Source organism: Pinus tabuliformis, chromosome 2_2 (genome assembly GCF_031772625.1).
Source record: "Pinus tabuliformis cultivar Carrire ecotype Pingquan chromosome 2_2, CPIR1, whole genome shotgun sequence".
NCBI lineage: Eukaryota > Viridiplantae > Streptophyta > Pinopsida > Pinales > Pinaceae > Pinus > Pinus tabuliformis.
The window spans coordinates 459,963,701-459,985,413 of record NC_142300.1 but is presented as its reverse complement, the minus strand read 5'-3'; the positions used below and the strand labels follow the sequence as shown (position 1 = coordinate 459,985,413).

Genomic DNA, 21,713 nt, shown 5'->3' with positions numbered 1-21,713 from the left:
CATGAAAACCAATAGTTACTTATCAACTTCAAAAATCCATTTCTCCTCAACGGAAACTCAGAATTAGATGATTCGCATTGTGTTGGAATAATCTTGATGAGAACTGTCATCTGTATGCATCACATGTCAAAAAATCATCATGGTTTTAGCCCAAACATCGATGGGTGGAAAACCCCATTCTTGGGTTCCAAGCCCCCAAGCCTGCTTGTGGCGCTTTGACCTCCAACACTCGAACGCTAGGGCTTGGAGTACCTCCCAAGCTACACAAAAAATCAAAATCGCATACTTCCAAATGAAATTTCTACAGATCATCGTTTTGGATGTCGCCTCCCCACCAATGTTTGCAGTTTATGTGAGATGCACTGATCAAAGCTCAGATGCAGACATTAGGTAGCCTGGATGAGTCTTAAATCCCACTGGCACCAACACTAACCAAAACTCCATTGTCAAATATAAAATCATTTGCCTTGGAGTTGAATTTGAGTTTTCAAGCTAAATCATTTAGAGTTGAAGTTGGGTTGTCAAGCTAAAGCAGAGGAGAGGTTGTGCACCCTGGTAAGAAGTCTAGAGCTACAACTAAATCTGAAGGTAGTCATTGATTTTGCTTAGGAGAAGAATAAGAAGACTAATAAGTGTATCGTTCCTTATACACCACACCAACATGCAGACATCCATCTAGCCCTCTTCAGTGTTTCCATGGTTATATTCCTCCAGTAATTAGTGACAAGATAGATATATTCAATATCCCTCAGCCAAGCTGCATTAAATTTGAAAGGACCTTTAGGCTTGTTCATACCTCCTCTGATTTCCAAATAGATCGGCCTATGGTCTGATATTCCTCTAGAGCCCACCCACTGCCTATATCCCAGTCCCAAGGTTAACATATGCTCCTTAATGAGATATCTATCAAGTCTTCTAGAGAGACTGTCAGCTCCTAATCTGTTGTTCCTCCAAGTGGGCAATATTTTTGGGGAGGGGATGTCTATGAGATTGTGATCCTCCAGTTTGGCCTCGAAAAAATCTGAGAGGATATCCCTTTGGGCATTGTGTCCCCATGATTCCGCATAACCGATGGAGAAGTTTAGATCCCCCCCCAAGATGAGATTATCCTTTTGAAGAATGTGAGAGTCAAGGAATCTGCTCCAAAATTCCTATCTGTTGTGATAGGGGCCATATATATTTATGATCTTGAGCTCAATATCGAGTTCTGAGGAGTATATATCAGCTCCTATGTGGCCCGAACTCCCCCACACATTACAGATTCTGATATATCGGTTTTTTACTCCTATCGCAAGCCCCCTTGACCTCCCTGATGCATCGAGGGTATGGAAAGTCCATCCAGGTAGCCAGGTTTCCAGGAGGTGGGTAATGACACACCCCTAACCTAAGGATTCTTGTAAAAAAGGAATATCAATAGGTTCCACTGAGAGCAGTCTACACATGGCTAATTTTTTTGCAGGGCTAGCCAACCCTCTACAATTGAAGGAGAGAAGTTTCATGGAGGAGGGGGCTCTTAGGTATTCACTGCTCTAAGTACCCGATCAATGGCCTATTGTTTTCCTGAAAAAAATCTCTTCCGCTGCTTGTACCTTGGCTTTAGATAGGGAGGATGGTATACCTCTAGTCGATTTTAGAGGAGGGGGAAAGGTGATGAGGCCGATACCTAGAGAGTCAAGGGCCTATGAGAGAAACTTGGCTCTGGTGGGGTATCTGAAAGGAAGAGGGTAGGAATGAGAGGGTGGATCAAGTAATTGGGAATTTGGGGGAGGATTTTCAGGGAAAGAGGGTTGAGTGCAAGAAATGGTGGGGGAGGGGGGTTTGATAGGGCATTCCATGGCCTTGGGGGGAATAAAGGTGTGAGAGGAAAACTATACTGAATTGAAATCTTCATAACAAGTTTCGGTTCCGTGAATAGATGCATTAGAGTAAACAGAGGAGGAGTTTATAGTTGACATACTTGTGGAGAACGCCACCTCAACAGCTGCCCTTGCTCTGGTAAGAGGTGGAGAGGGTGCTCTGATGGGTGCCTTTTCCCTCTTCTTTCTGGTCTCTTTTAAGGGCACAGGTAATGCATCAGCTTGTGCCCAATTTGCAACCTCTTCCCCCTCAGAGGGGCTTTTATGAGCTTGTGCTTTGTTCTGCATTGTATCCTTCTCCCTGTCTCCTACCCTTTCCTTCTTATTCAACGAACAATCTTTGTACAGGTGTCCCACCTTATGACAATGTTTGCAATAGAAAGGGACACCTTTGTAGTCTAGGGTTTTCTTACGAGAGAAGGATTTCCACTGTAAAGTAATGTGCTCCTGAAGACCGCCCCGAGTATCCAAGTGAACGAGAATCCTGGCATATGCCATCATACCTGAGGCTAGGTATGTTTTGTCATGGTCGAGATAGGTGCCAGGAGTGTTGCCTATGCGTCAGAAAATATCCTTTGACCAGAATTGCAGGGGCAGTCCTGGTAGCTGAACCCATATAGGGCCAACTCCTATATGTTCTTTTGTGGGGTCGAAAAGAGGGTTCCATCGCTGAAGGAGAACTAGAGCATGCTCAAAATGCCAGAAAGACGACATGACCCAGTTTTTGTGCTCGGCTTTGGCAAAATGCAGAGAAAACCATCCTATAACAAAGGTTTGTATGGTTGGGAGATCCGCCAGGTGCTGCCCCCAAACCTCCGAGGTCCATATCTTAAGCCTAGCCGTTGTGTAACTACGACCGTGAATTCTTCCTACCAGAACTTGGTCCGCCGTGTCCATGGTGTCACCCCACTGAATGTCCTCCCTGAGTCTGAGAATGATGTCCTCACTTCGAACCTTGAAGCACTTCCTCTTCTTTCCCCTCTGCGATGACACTTCAGGGTCTTATGTATTATCTCCTGGCTGGTTAGGGTTTGGGTCAGGGGTTTCAGGGCGAGGGATATCGGCTGCTAGAATCGATTCCGAGAGAGGGCATACTGCTGCGTAATTGCCAGATGGATGCGCCTCAGGTACCGGAACTTGTGGAATTTCCTGGGTCGGAATGTGGGTTCTCAGAGGGATGGATGAAGATTCCCCAGGGTGAGATGAGAGGGGGGTTTGAGAGCTAGCTGCCTTAGGGTTTTTGTGGAGGTAGGCATAGACAAAAGTGGAAGGCGAGAGTGACTACGGTAGCGAGGGAGGAAACGGCAAGATCGGAGGAGGCTCCGAGAAAGTGACAATGGAGCAAGAAGGTCCAGAATGGAAGGAAGACCCTCAATGGTAGCCGACAGGTTGCAACAGAAAGTAAGGATGTCAGTTGCGGCGGAGCGAGGGGTTTGCTAGATATTGACATTCTCTAACGGGTATTCCGAGTAGTCTACTAGGTTAAGTTCCATACTTGTTCCAATGTGCTCTCCACTAGTTTCCTCCAGGACCATCGTAACCGTCGTCACAGGTAGGGTATCATAATTCAATGGGAACACAATGAAACGGGGAGGAGACAATAACAACGATATTAAGAAGTGATCAGCGAGTAATGAATGTCGGGAACCACTGTGAGTGATGCAACCGGAGGAGAGAGTAGACGTCGACAACTAGTAGGTAGGTGGGGTGAGTAGGGAGCCCTCGTGTTATCATCAACTGAAACAAACCTAACCCTTTTCAGACAACCTCCTCAGCGCCATTCTGTCAAACAAAGAAGATCTCAATTACTGATCACTGACTATGTTATGTGATAATCTTAAGTGTTGGTAGTGGGTCTAGTTTGAAAATTTGTTGAAACGTGGCCTACAAGTTGTGATGTGTTGTAGCAAGTGGATCCAATATGAAAATTTATGACATGTGGTCCCTGAAGTTGTTGAGGGTTGGAGCCTTCAGTGAGGGAGTTCTAGAGGAAGTGTGTGTTTAGTGCTCTCTAAATATGTTATTTAAAAAAGAATCTCTAGTGTTCCTGAGGGTTTTCAAGGAATCCAGAGTGAGGGATGTTACATGCGGCAACTCATTAATGCTTTCTCTATCCCACTTGCATAAATTTTTGTTATGCTTCAACATGCTTTGTTTGATTGATGTTGTGGAAAATCTAATAGATCCTTTTCAATAACCTCTTCAAGATAAGTGTGGATGTAACCTCAACCATGAGTGAGAATGATAAGTCAGGAAGATAGGGTCAGTTTTGAGACTCTCCTTCAAAGGATCTAGCTATGGCCATATTGAATTTACTAGGCTTCACTCATCATCTTTGAACACTGTTATTCTCCTGTCATGTTGTTTAAGCACATAACCATTGAATGTAGTTAGTAAAGTTTCTTTAATTAATTATCACATCAATAGCTCGAAAAATAGATTTTTGGGGCTCTGTACAGTGAGTCTAGCAGGGACAATAGTTTTTCAAGGCTCTGCATGGTGAGTCCACTCCAAGGGTTCCTCTAGTGTGGAAACAGTAAGGCCATGGGTCTTTGTCAAATATCCAATAAATCGAGAGACTCCCAAAACTGCATCCTTGCACAAATCTTGGCTGAGAAAATGTGGGACCAACAATGCTTATTGCTATAAATCGTCCTTACCCAACAATAAAATTCCTAACAACAACTAAAAATATGGATTTTTTTAGTATTATTGTGCATCGATTCATATTTACTTTCATGGCAGGTCCTCAACATTCATTGTGGAAAGAGCTACATATTGCAATGGATCGACTACTTGAGAGTTGATATCAAGTGAGGTAGTTTTAGTCCAAATGAATAAAAGCTTATCATTCATTTGCATACCATTTTTAGAAACAGGTTGGTTTAAGTTTCATCGATTTATTAGTTCTTGGTGGTGCATTAAAGGATTGACATTAAGATATATTTTGATGGATTAAATATGTGCAGGTGGGCATACATAGCATTCCATCCACCTAGAAGAATAGATAATGATATTTAAAATTACTAGAACTCTTGGATAAAGAAAGAGATTGTTAAGGGTGAGATAATCTCAAAGAATATTGAGGCTTCCAAGGTACATATTAATTTTCCATAGTTCTTGTTCAAAGAATCTGCATCTCTCAACAATGAGAGTAAGCTGCTAAAAATTCAAGAATTTTAACCATCTCTAGAAACAAAAAATGTAAGAACCATAATTTGTAATATATATTACAATGGAACAACGATATATAGGTTCAAGGACTCCCAGTTTCAAATACATTGCATGGCTACAACAAGTTAAACCCAATTGAAGGTTCCTTTTGTTATAATCCAAATTCAGAAAAAAGTAATGGAATTACACTACATCATCCATGAATAAGAGTGACTACATGAGATCCCTGAATATGGCACTGTTAATTTATTCTCTTCATGAAACATTGGATCTTGTTGATCATGCTAAGATAGCTAGATTGTTGGAATCTAGTTCCAACTATAATGGGGTTGTTTTAGAATATTTCAAGTGCTTATACAACGGTGAACATTATAACCATGGAACTCAAAATAGTTACAGATATTTGCCTCCACTTTATGATGCCAGTGAATAATCTACAACCATTGGTTTAAAATATGGTGAGAACAATTCACTAAGATATATGGAGAAAAACCAAAAAAATGAGATCAATATAGCCCAAGAAACATGAGCATAAAATGTGAACAAAGTAATTTAAGATGCAAGAAGTGGAAACAATGATATAACCAATAAATTGAAGATAATAAGCCAAACACTAGGAACAGAGCATTTGTCAACATATAAATTTTTTCACTACCTCATTGTCCACTCTAGGAAAGGTCTTTCTTGAATATATAGAAGCTTCATTTACATCAAAATATGCCCGCCAAATCATGAATACATTTAGATAGACTTACAAATTTTAATCAAATTATCTAGAATATAAAACATCAGTATGAAAACAATGATCAAATGGGAAGAGGGGTAGATTTTAAATGTGTGTAAGAACCAACTCTTGAGTTCAAAAACCTAGATTGTAGTTATACCATCATCCAAGGTCTTCATGCATAACTCATTAAAGGTGTATCAAGAGGCTATTAGTCTCTTAGCTATAGAATTAGATTGTTTTATTTGTAACTCAGAGAAATGGAAAAGTTGTGGAGACAAGACACATTCTTCTTCTTTCACTAGGCCATGACAAATGAATAAAGCAAATAGTATCAACCCCTTGGAAAAGGAAAGTTGAGAAAAACAAATACCATGAACAAATAAAGAATATAATGAGTTGAAGGGATAAAAAACATACCACCCATAACAAACCTTTCCATCCAAAGATTATTCTATGTTGGGCCACAACAAAACATTTCGATGGAAAATTCAAGTAGCCTACTACTACAAAGGAAATTCAAACCCCAACTTGTTGTTCCACTTCTAATTTTACCCAAAATTACCTCATATTTAAAGGTATCACCATATCTTAAACCAAACAAAATTAAAAAAAGATATCCTTTGGAGAAATAGGATCATCAAACGAAATTGAACCATACATATTAATGAACCTTATTTTATATATTAATACTAGGATGAACCTATTTTTCTATTGGAAAGAGAGAAAATTTCATATACACTAACAAATCCTTATACATTACCTGCATTCGAATGAGTTAACAAAAATTAATGGCACCACGAGAGTGATGATATTATGTTTTTGGTAGAGATCTTTCATCTCTTCCTCCAACACCAAGATTATTCTTGTCTATTGCAATAAAAATGGAAATCCCCAATGGAGATCATTTCCTTCACAACTACTCCATTTCTACTAGTGTCTTGGGCATAAAATTGAACTCTTTTCCACTAGAGCTATTAGATTCCATTTCATTGAGCTACAGTGATAGGTGAGAGCTATGCATAGCTCACTAAAGGTGTATCAAGAGGCTATTAGTCTATTGGTTATATAATTGGACTCTTTTTATTTGTAACTTAGCGAAATGGAAAAGTTGTGGAGACAAGCTCCATTCTTCTTCTTTCACTGGGCCATGTAAAATAAATGAAGAAAATAGTCTCAAGCCCTTAGAGAAGGAAGGTTGAGAACAAAAACTAGCATGAACAAACAAAGAATCCAATGAGCTGAGTCGAGAGGGGTATCCCTTTGTAAACAAGCATCCATAGGCTTGTTAGAGTTAGTATGAATCTTTACTAGAAGTTGAGTATTCTCCACATCACTAACCACATCCAATGGAAAGGTACCAACCCCTACAATACAAATGATGTCTCCAAATAAGGTGCAGTCAATACCAATAATATCATGTTTTGAATCTATTCTCAAACTTAAATGCCTCGAACTCTATGCAAAGAGGTCATCATCAACTACAATCATACCAACTAAATCACACATGTTATTCATTTATTTATTGGAAGCTTCACCATCATCAACAAGGTCTATTGTTGGATTCATCAATTCATAACTCACTTTACAATCACCATCCACATGTGTCTCGCCATTGAAGTCCCACTGCACAACTGACCTTCCACTAGATCCTCCAATATTTGGAACTAGTTTAACTGAAAACAACTTGAGATAACTGACTTTGGTTGCTACAAATTAGAAATCCCACATGCTTAACTAAACTCTATCTCCTCCAACTCAAATTTACTAAGTAAACCGGGTGACACAAGCCATGTCACACAAGTTAACTGCATCCAAGTTGTCTATTGATGTGGAAATTCAAATTTTATCAATTTAATCAAGGCAAAATCAAATTGAGAATTTATTTCTCCATTTTTCAACACTCCCTCTCAACAAGAAAGGGATTATCAACCACCCTTATCCTGCACCTGCGAAACTCAAACTTCCCTGTTGACAAAGTTTTTTTCAAAATACAAGCATCTTGTTTCTCTATCGGAATGTAGTGTAGCAACATTATCCGCCTTTGCACACAGTCCCATAAATGGTGATACCAGATATCTATATACTTGGATCAATCGTGAAATATAGGATTCTCAGAGAGTTTGATGCAACTCTAATTATCACAGTAGATCACAGTTGGATCCATCATCTGACTAAACAATCCAACAAGTATCTTTCTTATCCATATTGTCTCACATGTTTCTTGACTTGTAGCCATGTATTCTACTTCTGCTGAGCTGAGTGCCACATATTTTTACTTCTAGTTGTACCAAGAAATAGCTGCAAACCCAACACTGAAAATTCCACCTGATGTACTCTTTCGGGCTTATGGACTTTGCGCCCAATCTGCATCTATGAAGCCACACAACTTCACTCCCTCTTCCCGTCTATACCATATTCCAAATTGGGTAGTGCCTCTAAGGTGCCATAAAACATGCTTAACTCCTTTCAAAAATAATTTGGTTGGCCTAACTATAACTTGGCTTAGCTGGTTTATTGCATAGCACATATATGGTCATGTGTTCACAAGATACATAAGTGAGCCCACTGGTTGTTGATAAATGGTAGCATCCACTTCTTCACTTGAAGTGACATCCTCCTTCCTCCAGTTGTTTGCTAGAGGTGTCTTTGTGGGTTTACATCTCTCCATGCATAATCTCTGTAGTATCTCATTTTCATACTTTCCTTGAGAGACAAAAATTCCCTGTAGTCTTCCCATACTTCCAACCAGAGGAAGCACTCCATGAGACCCATGTTCTGCATTTCAAATAACCTTGCAAGGTCCACCTTGCAAGATATGATCAACTTCTCATCGTTAATTAAAATCAAATCAACAACATATAAGACAATAATAAGAAATTTACCTTCTATTAAGATGTGACTGAGGTTTGCATCCGCTTCAATTTTGGTGAAGCCCAAACCGGTGAGATAACTATCGATCCTAGTGTACCAAGAAGAGGGTGCTTGTTTGAAACCATACAATGCTCGCTTGAGTCTGCACACATGAGACTCTCATTCAAATGTCTCAAAATTTTCTGGTTGTTCGATGTATATCTCCTCCTTAGTAACCCTATTGAGAAATGTTGTTTTTACATCCACCTGGTGGATCTTCCACCCCATTTGCATAGCCAGAGAAAGAATTGATCTAATATCTGAGTACCTTGCTACAGGAGCAAATGTATGCTCATAATCAATTCTTAAATTGATATGTTTTTGTCTTAATTGTTAATTGTTTTAAATGGGTTTCATCTTAAGTGGTCATTGTCTTAAATATAAAGTTTTGTCTTAAAATATTTTTGTCTCACACTGTTTTTGTATTAAATATAATGTTGTCTTAAAATAATTTTGTCTTAAACTGTTTTTGTCTTAGATATAAAGTTTTGTTTTAAAATATTTTTGTCTCAAACTATTTTTGTCTTAAATATAAAGTTTGTCTTAAACTATTTTTGTCTCAAATACTTTTTGTCTTAAACTCTTTTTGTCTTAAATATAAAGTTTTGTCTTTAAATATTTTTGTTTCGAGTTGTTTTTGTCTTCAATTTTATATTTAAGACAATTCAATTGATATTAAATTTTAATGTAAAATAACTAAAATAAAAAAAGACTTTTTGAGAGAAAAAATTTCTTTTGTCTTAAAAAAATGTCTTAAAACTACCCTTAGTGTAGTTGTGCGTCTTTTACGTCAATTGCAAATATAATTTAAAATTAGACAATTTGGAGTGAATTGTTTGACCTTTTTCCTCGTTATCAAATTTCGAGATATTCCCGATATCTATCGACTCAAAGAGAAATACATAAACTCCCAAAATCTTCGCCCTATTTCAAAATATCCACGCAGTTGCAAGTCATAAATCTTCGCCCTATTTCACTTCAACATTCTCAATTGACTATCGTAGATATACTAACCTAATAGAAATTGTTTCCCCTGAAATGATTTGATATGACAAATAAATGACAAAAGAGAAGGTAGAATTCCACTCGCTCGAAAAACGAAAATGTTAAAAGAAAATTATAAGGCTTCGTAAAGATATATAAAATCTTCTTAGGACCCTTCCTCACGGCCCATAAAACTTATTTCCTTCTACCTAGTTTATGCTTATGTTAAAAAAGGATAATTATAAATATCATTGTTTGTTCCATTTATCCTTCCTTTCACCTAATTTATATTAAAATATGATAATTAAAAATATAATTGTTTGTTCCATTCATCCTTGACGAAAGCTTCAGTGATACCCGTGGCAACTGGTAACAGACTCGTAAAGAAGAATTCATTCTATTATGTAATGTCAATCTAAACCCCTTAATTATAACCCACTTTTACTCAATGAAGAATTACGGGGTCTCCTTTCCTTGTTGATCTTCAAAGTGCAACGTAGGTGCCTTTTTTTCCAGCAAAAAACATATGCATCCCCTGTTGGTTATTGTTCTTACGTGATTCCTGTTATAAATAAGGTGCAGTACTACATGGAAATGGTCAACAGCTGTGTAAGAGAAGAGCAACTTGTATGTAAGAGAACAACTTGTTTTTACTAAGACTTTTTTGATGTTTTTTTTGGGTCCAAATTTCCAGTGTACCTCAAAAATCTCCTTTGCCAATGGCAAATGTCCATTGAACCTTTTTTATCTCATACTTAACTCTATTGTAGAATTTAAAAATATTTGAAAATATATAATAAGTTAGATTTAGCCCTCATCCTTATCTTTATTTAAGATTTTCACTTACCATCCTTACTTTTATTGCAAAATAATTCAAAACTCTACAATCGAATTAAGTTAAGCCATTTCCATTGCAGCCCTGTTCGGAACCCGCCAGCATCACCTTGAAGAGCCCCTTTTTCTTCACGTTAAATCGAAACAACATGGCAATTTCCTGCACGTCGAGAGATCATATCAAATGCGTCACCGCAGTACGACCATCTCAATGAACGGCCTACCAAGATTGAATCACGACACGAAAGAGATGAAATCACACCGATAATTCAACTTAACTCATGTGAAGACAGACGTGAAGCGGAACAGTTCGGGTGACGACCATTCTTGAAAGTCTAATTATGATAAAATCTAGGTTTAAGACATATTTTTTTTTTTTAGTAAATTGGACCGGAAAAATTTATAATGGTTATAAATATTGTTTTTAAGTGATTGCTTCAAAATATTGTCTTAAATTTTTTTTTATAAGAGAACACAAGTATGATTGTCTTTTATGAGAAAATTCATTTTTGTTTCTCAAAAGATTATAGTTATCATTAAAAACATATTGTTTTTATAGAAAGAATATGTTTTTAATCTCATTTATTGTATCTTTAAAGATAATAAAAAATTTTGTTTATAAATAAAATATAAAATGTGAATTTTTTTTTTATTCAATAATTAATTCATAAACCATCGCTTATTTCTATAGAAAGAGTATGCTTTTAATCTCACTTATTGTATCTTTAGAAATAATAAAAAGTTTTCATTACAAGTAAAATATAGAATGTGAATTTTTTTGTTTATTCAATGATTAAACCACCAATACCCTACTCGCAAGACAGTACTCGCAAAACAGGTACTCTTCCATTAAACTAGCACTTTTTAAAGAAATATGAAAATATGAAAAAAATTACGTTACATGTTGCTGCATCAAGAATTTCAACAGAAATAAAAAATATTAGATAACTAAATATTATAAAGGAAAAAGGAAAAACTACTTTATCTCCATTGTGGATTTTGTAAATATTTTAAAATCAAACGAGCAGGAGTGAGATCAATATTTTAGAATTGAGATAAGTTCAGCGCTCATCTCGTCACCCTTCTGCACGAGGGTTCGTAGAGCTCCTCATTGGCTTTGTTGTAAAAGTTTTTTGGCCATTTTTAAATCGATTGTAGATTCTTGGAATATTTTAGGATTCAATGGACATGGGTGCGGTCAATTTTTTAACTATACCTATTTCCATAAGATCCTAAAATATTTCAAAAATCTACAATCGACTTAATCTCACCTGAACTTTCTAACACGCTGAACTCTGAGCTTCCTTGTCCGTTGTAATACTATCGATGTCTTTATAATATTGATTTAAATATGCTTATTGTAATAACTATCGCGATACGCCTCTTTATATCATATTCGAAAGACGGTGTCAGGTTATTATGGATTAGTTGTAATTACTCTCGGATTAGACATAATATTTCCCAAATTGTTCATAGTTTGTTAATTTGCATGTGTGGTATGTAGTGTTAAATTTAGGAAGCGCTAGTCGTTTTTGTGATAGTTAAAATTAGTGTACTTATTAATGTCATTCTAAGATCGTTATAGAGATTTTTTCCACAATGTTTAATTTCTATTTATCCACTCTGTTAATTGCCATAGCAGTGTGGTTTTCTCTTCTCTTTCCTAATAGTATTGGAGCAAGAGAAGCGAAACTATCACAGCTAGAGAAACCAAACCATCAAACCCCGAGGAGCGGATTTGTTACGAGTGATCAGCGGGGAGGGTGGAAGTGTTGAAACCGCCGTCGTTTGAAAGGGAGCCGCAGTCATCTCTTCTCTCGTTTGCAGACATTGCCGTCCGCCACGAATCACGATCGAGTCCGAGCCGCTGCCCTCAGCCCCCTTCGCGGTGTTCGTGGAGAAGTTAGAGTGACGTGGAAGTAGCAAATTTTCATAATAAGTATTTCTTGAGCTGTTTGATTGGGTTATGTGGCACAAAGTTATTTATTCAGAGCTTGGTTTTTTTTTCCTTAAACAATGTTGAAAATAAGCGTGGAAGTTGGATTGATGTATAAAAGTTTGGAAAAAGTTGAAAGGGTTATTTTGAAAGATGACTCCGTTAAAAAAAAATTGGAAGATGTTTTTAATTAGAAACATTAGTGATTAAGGATTTAAATAATTAAAAAGAGTAAGATTATATTAAAATTATTTAAGAAGAAAAGAGAATAAAGTATGTTTATGGGGGTTTTGGATTTACGGTGAATGGGTGCACTTTTAAGGCATTCCTTGCGATAAGTCACTGGTTTAAATCCTCCGTGGAAAACCTACCCAAAAAAAGAGAGTAAAGTATGAAGAAAGAGGGAGTTATTATAGTGTAGAGTAAATGGTTATGAATTTATTTTTTCTTTAAGTAAAGGAATTATACATATATAGAATTTTTATTTGTTATATAGAATTTTTATTTGTTATTAAATTTTTTATTTGCTAATAAAAATTATGATTTTTTTTATATGACCAAGATTTATAGCATGTTATATTATATGGGTTTAAAGAATTCTCAAGTTAAGCAACCAGAGTAAAAGAATATTAAAAATTATTCCTAAAAAAAAGAGAGTAAAGTATGAAAAAAGAGGGAGTTATTATAGTGTAGAGTAAATAGTCATGAATTTATTTTCTCTAAGTAAAGGAAATATATATAATTTATTTGTTATTTAAGTTTTTATTTTCTAGTAAAAAATATGATTTTTTTGTCAACAATATGACACTCAGAGGTTTATGGGATGTTATATTGTATGGGTGTGAAGAACCTTCAAGTTAAGCAACTTATAAGGTCATGATTCAAAATTATAAGGATCAATATTGATTAAACAAGACAGATGATGTAGTAGCATTATCTCTTATTGAACAAGGCTTGGATGCTAGATATGGTGAAAAGGGAAACATCACTTTCTGCATCAGTCACATAAAGTTTGAATTGTTGATAAAATGACTATCATAATAAAAAAAATATGTATAAAACATGGAAGCTACAGTTGTCCTAAACAATATAGTTCCAGGAATTGTAGAATAAATAAATGAATTTGTAGAAGATATAGAGCATGATCATGGTGAAAATAGTGAAGCCCACCATGCAAATACCCATGTAGATGATGAAATTCAAGTTGAAGATTAAATTGAAATTGTTTTTGCTGTGAGAACGAAATGTGAGGAGAATGTAGCAATGGAAGTTGTTGAAGGCATGAGTGAAAGTATAGTGAATATTGAATTTGATTATGAGGTGGGATTAACATTTTTTTGATGAGGTGTGATTAACATTTTTTTGAGAGGCAACTTGCATTTCCAAAATATAATGATGTTGAAAGTGAATATGGAAAATTTTCCATAACTATAGTAGAAAGAAGAAGAAAAAATTAGAGCAGCTAAGGCTGTTGTAACAATAGTACATGAAATGAAAGAAAATTAAGATGTTTTTGAGCTCTCTAAATTTAATAGAGAAACTTAGTTATATTTTATATAGAAACACATATAGAAGGAAAAAAAAAACCTAAAAGAAATATTGAAAAAAACACTAGACTAAAGATCAAGATAAGGGAAAAAAACATATAAATATAAGATTTGAAGCTTAATTCAGACTTCAATTAATAAATAGTAATATTGGTAACTAAATAATATGAGATATAATTACTCTTTAAATTGATAACGTTTTTGGTAATTTACATGTAGATTTAAATTGGGAAAAATTATTAATATATATAATAATTAAAATTAGTACAACCATGATTGAAATTTTAAAATCCTTTTAAACAATTTCTCGAAAACATTTTGTGATTAGCTATTTTTCCAATTTACGTCCATTCAAGTAAGTGAAATTTGTGATTATGCAACTCTACTGTACTGTATCAAGTATGCATTAACGGTTGTAACAAAGTGGTTTTCTCCTCTGTCCTTCACTATCCTGATTCTTCTTCCATTAAAAACACGTCTGTGTTGTAAGACACGTCCACCGGTGCGTCAGCACTAGATGTGCCCAGTCGTTATCGCCCGGTTGTTGTCGCTTTTCTCCCGTCTCTTCGCAGATGTACTTTCCATCGAGGAGGCGACACGAGTATGCCCCGCGGAGCTTATGTCAATTGCAGATATATTTTAGGGTCAGGAGAGGTTAAACGAAAATATACAATTATACCCTATTCACGCGATGTACCCAGTTCTTATCACTTTTCTCCCGTCTCTAAACAGATGTACTTTCCATGCATGAGATTTATGCATCTCAGAAGGATCATGTTTGAAACTCTCCTAATATTGGTAATTTTGGTCAGACAAACTATCAATTTAATATTCCTCTCAGAGGTTATCACGAAAAATTCATAAAAACAATTCGTTTGACAGTACATGGGTATCTTTTATGTCAAATGCAGATACTAAAATCTGACGATCTGGAGTCAATTGGCATCTTTTATGTCAATTGCAGATCTTAAAATCGGACTATTCACTCACTCGCGAAAAACGACAATGTTAAAAGAAAATTATAAGGCTTCGTAAATATATATAAAATCTTCTTAGGACCCTTCCTCACGCCTCATAAAACTCATTTCCTCTTAACTAGTTTATGATAAAAAGGGATAATTATAAATATAATTATTTGCTCCAACTATCCTTCCTTTTACCTAATTTATATTAAAATATGATAATTAGAAATATAATTGTTTGTTCCATTCATCCTTGATGAAAGCTTCAGTGGTACCCGTGGCAACTGGCAACAGACTCATAAAGCTGAATTCATTCCTTGTAGATTTTTCAAAGCGCAACGTGGGTGCTTCTTTTCCGGCAAAAAAGATATGCATCGTCTGTTGGTTATTGGTCTTACGTGACTCCTGTTATAAATAAGGTGCCGTACTAAATGGAAATGGTCAACTGTTATCCTTAATCGCAGGGATGTGAGAGGACAAATAAAATATGAGCTAGGCCACGCCGAAGAAACATCAAACACTGTCACCTAAGACATCTTTATCTCATCCTTAACTCTATTGCAGATTTAAAAAACGTTTGAATATATATAATATAGCTATCATTCTTATCTTTATTGAAGATTTTCACTTACCATCCTTTCTTTTATTGCAAAACAATTCAAAACTCTACCATCGAATTAAGTTAAGCCATTTCCATTGGAGCCCTCATCGGAACCCGCCAGCATCACCTTGAAGAGTCCCTTTTTCTTCACGTTAAACCGAAACAACATGGCAATTTCCTCCACGACGAGAGATCATATCAAATGCGTCAGCGCAGTGGCGACGACCATGTCAATGTACGGCGTACAAAGATTGAATCACGAAAGAGATGAAATCACACCGCTAATTCAACTTAACGCATGCGAAGACAGACGTGAAGAGGAAGAGTTGGGGTGACGACCATTCTTGAAAGTCAAAAAAACGCCCCAAGTCTAATAATTATGCTTTTTTGCTTTGAAAGATATGGAAATTTAGGTCATGTTTTCAAAAAATTCTCAGAAATTTTTGTAAATTTAAGTAAAAGTTGTTTAGCTTTATAAGTTTAGATGTCCTATAAATTTTCACCGCGATGAATAGTAGAATTCAAATACTGCTTTTACAAAAAAATTTAATTTTTTTTTTACCAAAATACGGACCACTTTTAACACTCCAACTATCCAGACAACCGTAACTCCCTGAAAAAGCCTGTGTCTACATATGTACTTATTCAACTAGGCTAAGCTTATATTAATAATAACTGTTATACATCTATAAACCCCTACGTTAGACTCATATGTTGACACGGAAACGTTGTGGAAAGGGCCTACCCGTGACCACCCCCGCGAAATTGTTCACCCGCCACTACCTCGGCCAATTTATGTAGTTATCCTCTATATAAGCCCGCTGATGTACACTAGTCTCATACATGTCTTAATTTTTCTCTGCCCTTTTCTCGTATATTTCTCAACAATTTTGTACGCGCCTCCTTTTCTCTGACCCTGAAACATGGAATCGAGCACTAACATGGTTGAACCGAACATCGATGAGAATATTTGGGTTATTCAAATTAATGAAGGTCTGGATATCCTCCAACAAGAAGAGGACGAGGACTTCTTGTGTGCGTCCGTGTTTAATGTGCCCAAAGAGTTATTGGCGCTAAAGCCGGAAGCGTACATTCCTCAAACCGTTTCCATCGGCCCTTATCACCACTGGAGATCGGAGCTCTATGAGATGGAGCGCTACAAACTTGCAAGTGTTCACAGATTTGAGAAAAGAATCAACAAACGAGGCAAGTTTCAGTCCGTCATGGTGGAGGAGTTTAAGAAGCACGATTGGCAAATCCGGAGCTGTTATCACAAGTTCATTGCTTATCAGGAAGAAACCTTGGCATGGGTTATGTCACTGGACGCCGCCTTCCTTCTTGAATGTTTGCAGTTTTATGTGAGACACGCCAACAAAACGCCGGACGCGGAGTTCAAGCAACTGGGACGAGTCTTAGATGTGAGTGCCAACAGCGCTGCTCACAACTCTATTTTCAGAGATGTGATGATGCTGGAAAATCAACTACCGCTGTTTCTATTGCAAAAACTTTTGGAATTGCAGATGGGTTCCAAAATCCAGGCAGAGGAGAGGCTCTCTGGGCTGCTAAGACTTGTTTGCCAGGAATTATCTCCTTTCACCTTCGAGCTGCCCGACAACTCAAATCTCTGTATAAATGGGAGAGGGCACGTCCTAGAGGTGCTGTACTACGCAATCGTCCCTAATGTTTCCAACAACCAGAATCCAAATCCAAGTGATGATGAAGAAACGGAGTCGCCTGAGAAAGGGGACAGTTCAACCGTTAGACTGGCCTTCAGTACATTGCTATGGAAGGCTATCTCCTATCTAAACGTTCGCCCCCTTCGATTTCTCTCGGAGTTGCGTGGGCGAGTGCGGAGCATAAGATCCTTGAATCTTCTTGTCAAAAAAGATACCATCCAATCGGCGGAAGGAGATGGAGACGAGGAGGGGAAGGGCGAAGAATCCGTCGTTAAGATCATACCACCCACGCGAGACGAACTGGCTATTCCATCTGTGGCAGATTTACACTCCGTGGGAGTCAAATTTGTCCCTACAAATGGTGACCTCACAACAATACAATTTGATAGGAAGACTGCCACGCTTTACCTCCCCAGAGTAAAATTGGATACCAATGTTGGAATGTTAATTCCAACTGCAGGTTGCAGGGTGCAGGCGGACGTGGGCAGCCGACTCAGCAAGCACGAACGACGGCAGACAGAAACCGTTCAGCATACCCGCTTGAAACCTCTCGGACCAGCTTTCCGGCGAAGGAATAATCCGGCAATTGAACCCGATGGATTATGGTGGTGCCGAGTGTCATTGGCCTGACATCAGCCAACGTCATTTTCTTGGGCGTTAAAGTTGGGCAGCAAACTGGCTTCCGATATTGTTGTCAGCCGTCCAATGGGGCTCTTCGTTCTCCGCCGTCGATCTCCGAAAATGCAGTCAGCCCGCATCAAATCAATGTTTGCGTGGAGTGAAAACTTAAATCTGTTGACCGCCACTCCTACCTGCATACGAGCCTGCAACGATTTAAATGCTTGCGTGGAGTAAAAACAAGTTGGGTTGACCGCAGGTTTTATTAACGCATTTAATAAATTGTCATAGTGGTGGATAGAACTCTTAAGTTTCTTTTACGGCATGTAAATTTAATGTTTGTTCTTTGGGAGTCGTAGTTTTTTATGCCTTGTGTTTTAGCGTTAAATATATATATAACAAGGCAAAAATAAAGTGTGCTCTGGGGTTGTTATATGTGGACTATTGTAAAAGGAATAGAGGGGGCAGCGTAGGTTACATATATGGTAAATTGTAAAATGCACAGTGTGCATGGTGAAAAGAAGAACGCATATGAGAGTGCGTAAAAATAGTTTTTGCTGCAGCGGAAAAAACATGTTGACTTGCAAGAAAACTATGGTGATGCACAGAAGTGCATAAGTGAATGTGAATGTTTTTATGGGTAGACCTCTGTTGATTTTGTAAAGAAAAAAAACGCACAGTAGTGCGAAGAAATTACATGGAACAGGTTGTAATGTTTTTGTGAGACATAGTAAAACAGAAAAAACGCACAGTAGTGCGAAGAAATTACATGGAACAGGTTGTAATGTTTTTGTGAGACATAGTAAAACAGAGGAGCAGCAAAAACCATGTGTGGTTTTGCAGAGCAGTGCATAAAGAAAATGGTGGAGCGTTTTTTTGTAAGCATATGTAAATTTATTTTTACAGCAGTAATGTAAAAGGGGTTTTACAGCAGTAAACCCAGCACAGTGAATTCTCAGGTGGAGAGAAAAGACAGAGTTTTGTTTTTTTGATGGGTGAAAGTAATTTTGGTAAATCCCTCTGAGTGAAAGAGGATGAAGTTTGTATCAGGCTTTATATTTTAATTAATAGAAATGTTTTATCGCTGTGTAATACTCTGTTATGAGTACATTCGTTTTTAATAGCTTCCCTGTGCAAAAGATCCTGGTACAGAGGAAACAGAGCATTGTCTCAGTGGTGTTTGTTTGTTTGGTTTTTTTGTATTTTCCCCATCTAAAAATACCCCACAACCAACACGGCGGTAATTTTGAGAAATCTGGTGGCATTTGAAGCTACAGCGGCGCCCGGTCCACTGGTTTTCACACGGTACATCGATTTCATGAACGGTATAATCGACAGCGAAGAATATGTAAGATTGTTGAGAGAGAAGGGGATTATCTCCAACTATTTGAAAGGCGACGTGGAGGTAGCGAGCCTCTGGAACAGCATGGGTAGGTGCGTTCATCTCGCAAAAGTTGAATTTCTAGACAAAGTGATAGAGGATGTTAATATATATTATTACAGAAAATGGAAAGTTGTGGCGGTCAAGTTTGTGAAGAAACACATATTCGGTTCGTGGCAATTCCTATCTCTCGTAGCTGCAGTGATACTCTTGGTGGTCACTTGCTTGCAGGCCTTCTGCTCTGCCTATGATTGCAAAGTCTGGTTAAACCAATCCACTCTCCTGGAAGACTGCGCACGAGAAAACTAGAGGTGTGTACCAGAATCGGCTTGGCGGTCCAAACGTACTTCAAAAATACTGCAAATTGCAAAGCATGCCAATCCAAATCAACGCCTGCCACTTCTAGTTGTTTTTGCGGGTTCTGGTGATGTGGTTAGATTAACTGGCATTCTAAACCATGTCTTTCTGTATCATCATTTGAACCGAACCGTGAAGATTATAAAGCACAGATATGTGATAGAGATTTACACAGACTATCTTGAGGATTTGCAGGTGGAAGAACCACTAAATATTTGTATATATTTAAAGCACTTCCCTCCAACTTTCATCACTCTTGCTATCACAATGTATATTTCTCACGTCTCAATGTTTATCTCTATCATGATAACTTATATTATGAATTTACAGATAGTTTTATTCAACGTCATGTTTTTTTTTTTAACATGCTGAATATATCAGAACTTGATTGTTTACTTTGGTTTTTTTGGAATACATCATTGGGACAAACTGCCATTATGGAATATTTCAGAATTTGTTAATTTTGAGATTAGTTAACTTGATTGTTTACTTGTGGTTGTTTGGAATACATTATTGAGATAAACGGCCATTCTGGAATATTTCAGTGTTTGTTAATTGTGAGATTGGTTAATTCCAAGAGATTTAAAGGAGTTTATATTTTTATAATATTTTTAGATATTTTGTATTAGAATTGTGTTTCATTAAAAGGAATTATATATTTTAAAAGATATATACTTTTAGAAAATTATATAATAAAGGAAATTATTTTAACTTGATTTGATTCGTCAATGAAAAATATTTTTAATTACATTTTTTTTTATTTACATGGAATGTATATATATATATATATATATTAAATATTTTATATTAAAATAAAAACTAAGCATTTCATCTTATTTTCAGTGTAATGTGATATTATATTTATTTATGAATGCAGTTAAATTTGTATATGATTAATATTTTTTATTTTTTATTATTTTTAATGATGAAAATTAATTATACAAATTATAAAACATAATCATGTGATAAAGATTTATATATACTATTTTGAAATTTAGATATAAACGAAATTTTTTTTTTTCATAGTTATATTGTTTTTGTTATCATAATGTATATCATTATAATATTTTATGTTTTGAGACACTTGAACTTATATAATTGGGAAAACAAATTGTTCACCAAATTACTTAATTTAAGAATTTTTTAATTTAAAACAAAGTAAAATTTAGTTAGTTTTATAATTTATTTATTTTTAATTTCTAACTCAAAATACTTATTATTAAATAAATTTGTTTTATCATTTTTCTATAAAATTTATATTTAATTAAATAAAAAAAAAACTTTTAAACTTGAATGTATTTGGCCAAAAGGTATTTGTATACTTGAATGTATTTGGCCAAAAGGTATTTTATAAATTTAATATGTGCGAGTGATATATATATAAAACTGATTTCATCCCATGAAAAACCTACAGGAAAATTGCCATATTTCATCCCATATCCCATAAAGATACCCATTTCATCCTATATCCCATAAAGAATCTACGCGGAAAAATTACCATTTTTCCTTCCAACAACCCAAAGATAAATCCATTCCATGTTCCAATAATAAGTTATAAAACAATAATTTTTTTTTTTCTTTTATTAAATAAAATATTTATTTTGTCCAATTTAAAAAAAAACTAAAATATTTAAAATAATTTAAAATAATTTAAAATAGATTAATTGCTTTCTTCTTCCATATTCCTTTAATATGATAGGAATAACTCATAAATTAAATCCAAGAATATTATATTACAATTTAAATAAAAATTATTTTTCAATTATTGTACTAAGAGTAGTACGGTGGTTTACTATCTACGGTAGAGCCTATGTTGTCACAATCTAACATGACATAAGGTTACATTAAAATTTAAAACAAAAAATAGAATAAATTAAATAAATTATAATAAAGAAAATAGAATAAATTAAATAAATTAAATAAATTATAATGGAGATGATGATTAACTTCTATTAAGAGCTATATAGTTGTTTAAAGTTAAGAAGGTAAGGGATCAATTAATTTTTTTTTAACATTTAAAAAAAAAAGTGTTACCAAATCACCACAGTTTTGTTAACTTAAAATGTTGATAAAATTGGTAGTGTGACAGACATATTGAAAATTAGATTGAATGTAAGTATAAGAAGGACAATCTAAGGGAAATTGCTTTT

General features: G+C 35.8%; 1 protein-coding gene and 1 pseudogene across 1 annotated transcript; both read left to right on the top strand.

Annotated features, from left to right (window-relative positions):
• Positions 1-2,552: 2,552 nt before the first annotated feature.
• On the top strand, positions 2,553-7,632 carry LOC149193272 (uncharacterized; annotated as a pseudogene).
• Positions 7,633-16,454: 8,822 nt separating this feature from the next.
• Positions 16,455-17,837, top strand: LOC149193271 (putative UPF0481 protein At3g02645). Its single transcript, XM_089407268.1, has one exon. It carries the CDS (start codon positions 16,455-16,457, stop codon positions 17,835-17,837), a length of 1,383 nt encoding a protein of 460 aa, XP_089263394.1.
• The last annotated feature ends 3,876 nt before the right edge of the window (positions 17,838-21,713 follow it).

Excerpts from the sequence above, each read along its gene's own strand:
- LOC149193271 (XM_089407268.1), top strand. The coding sequence starts at position 16,455 with ATGGAATCGAGCACTAACATGGTTGAACCGAACATCGATGAGAATATT.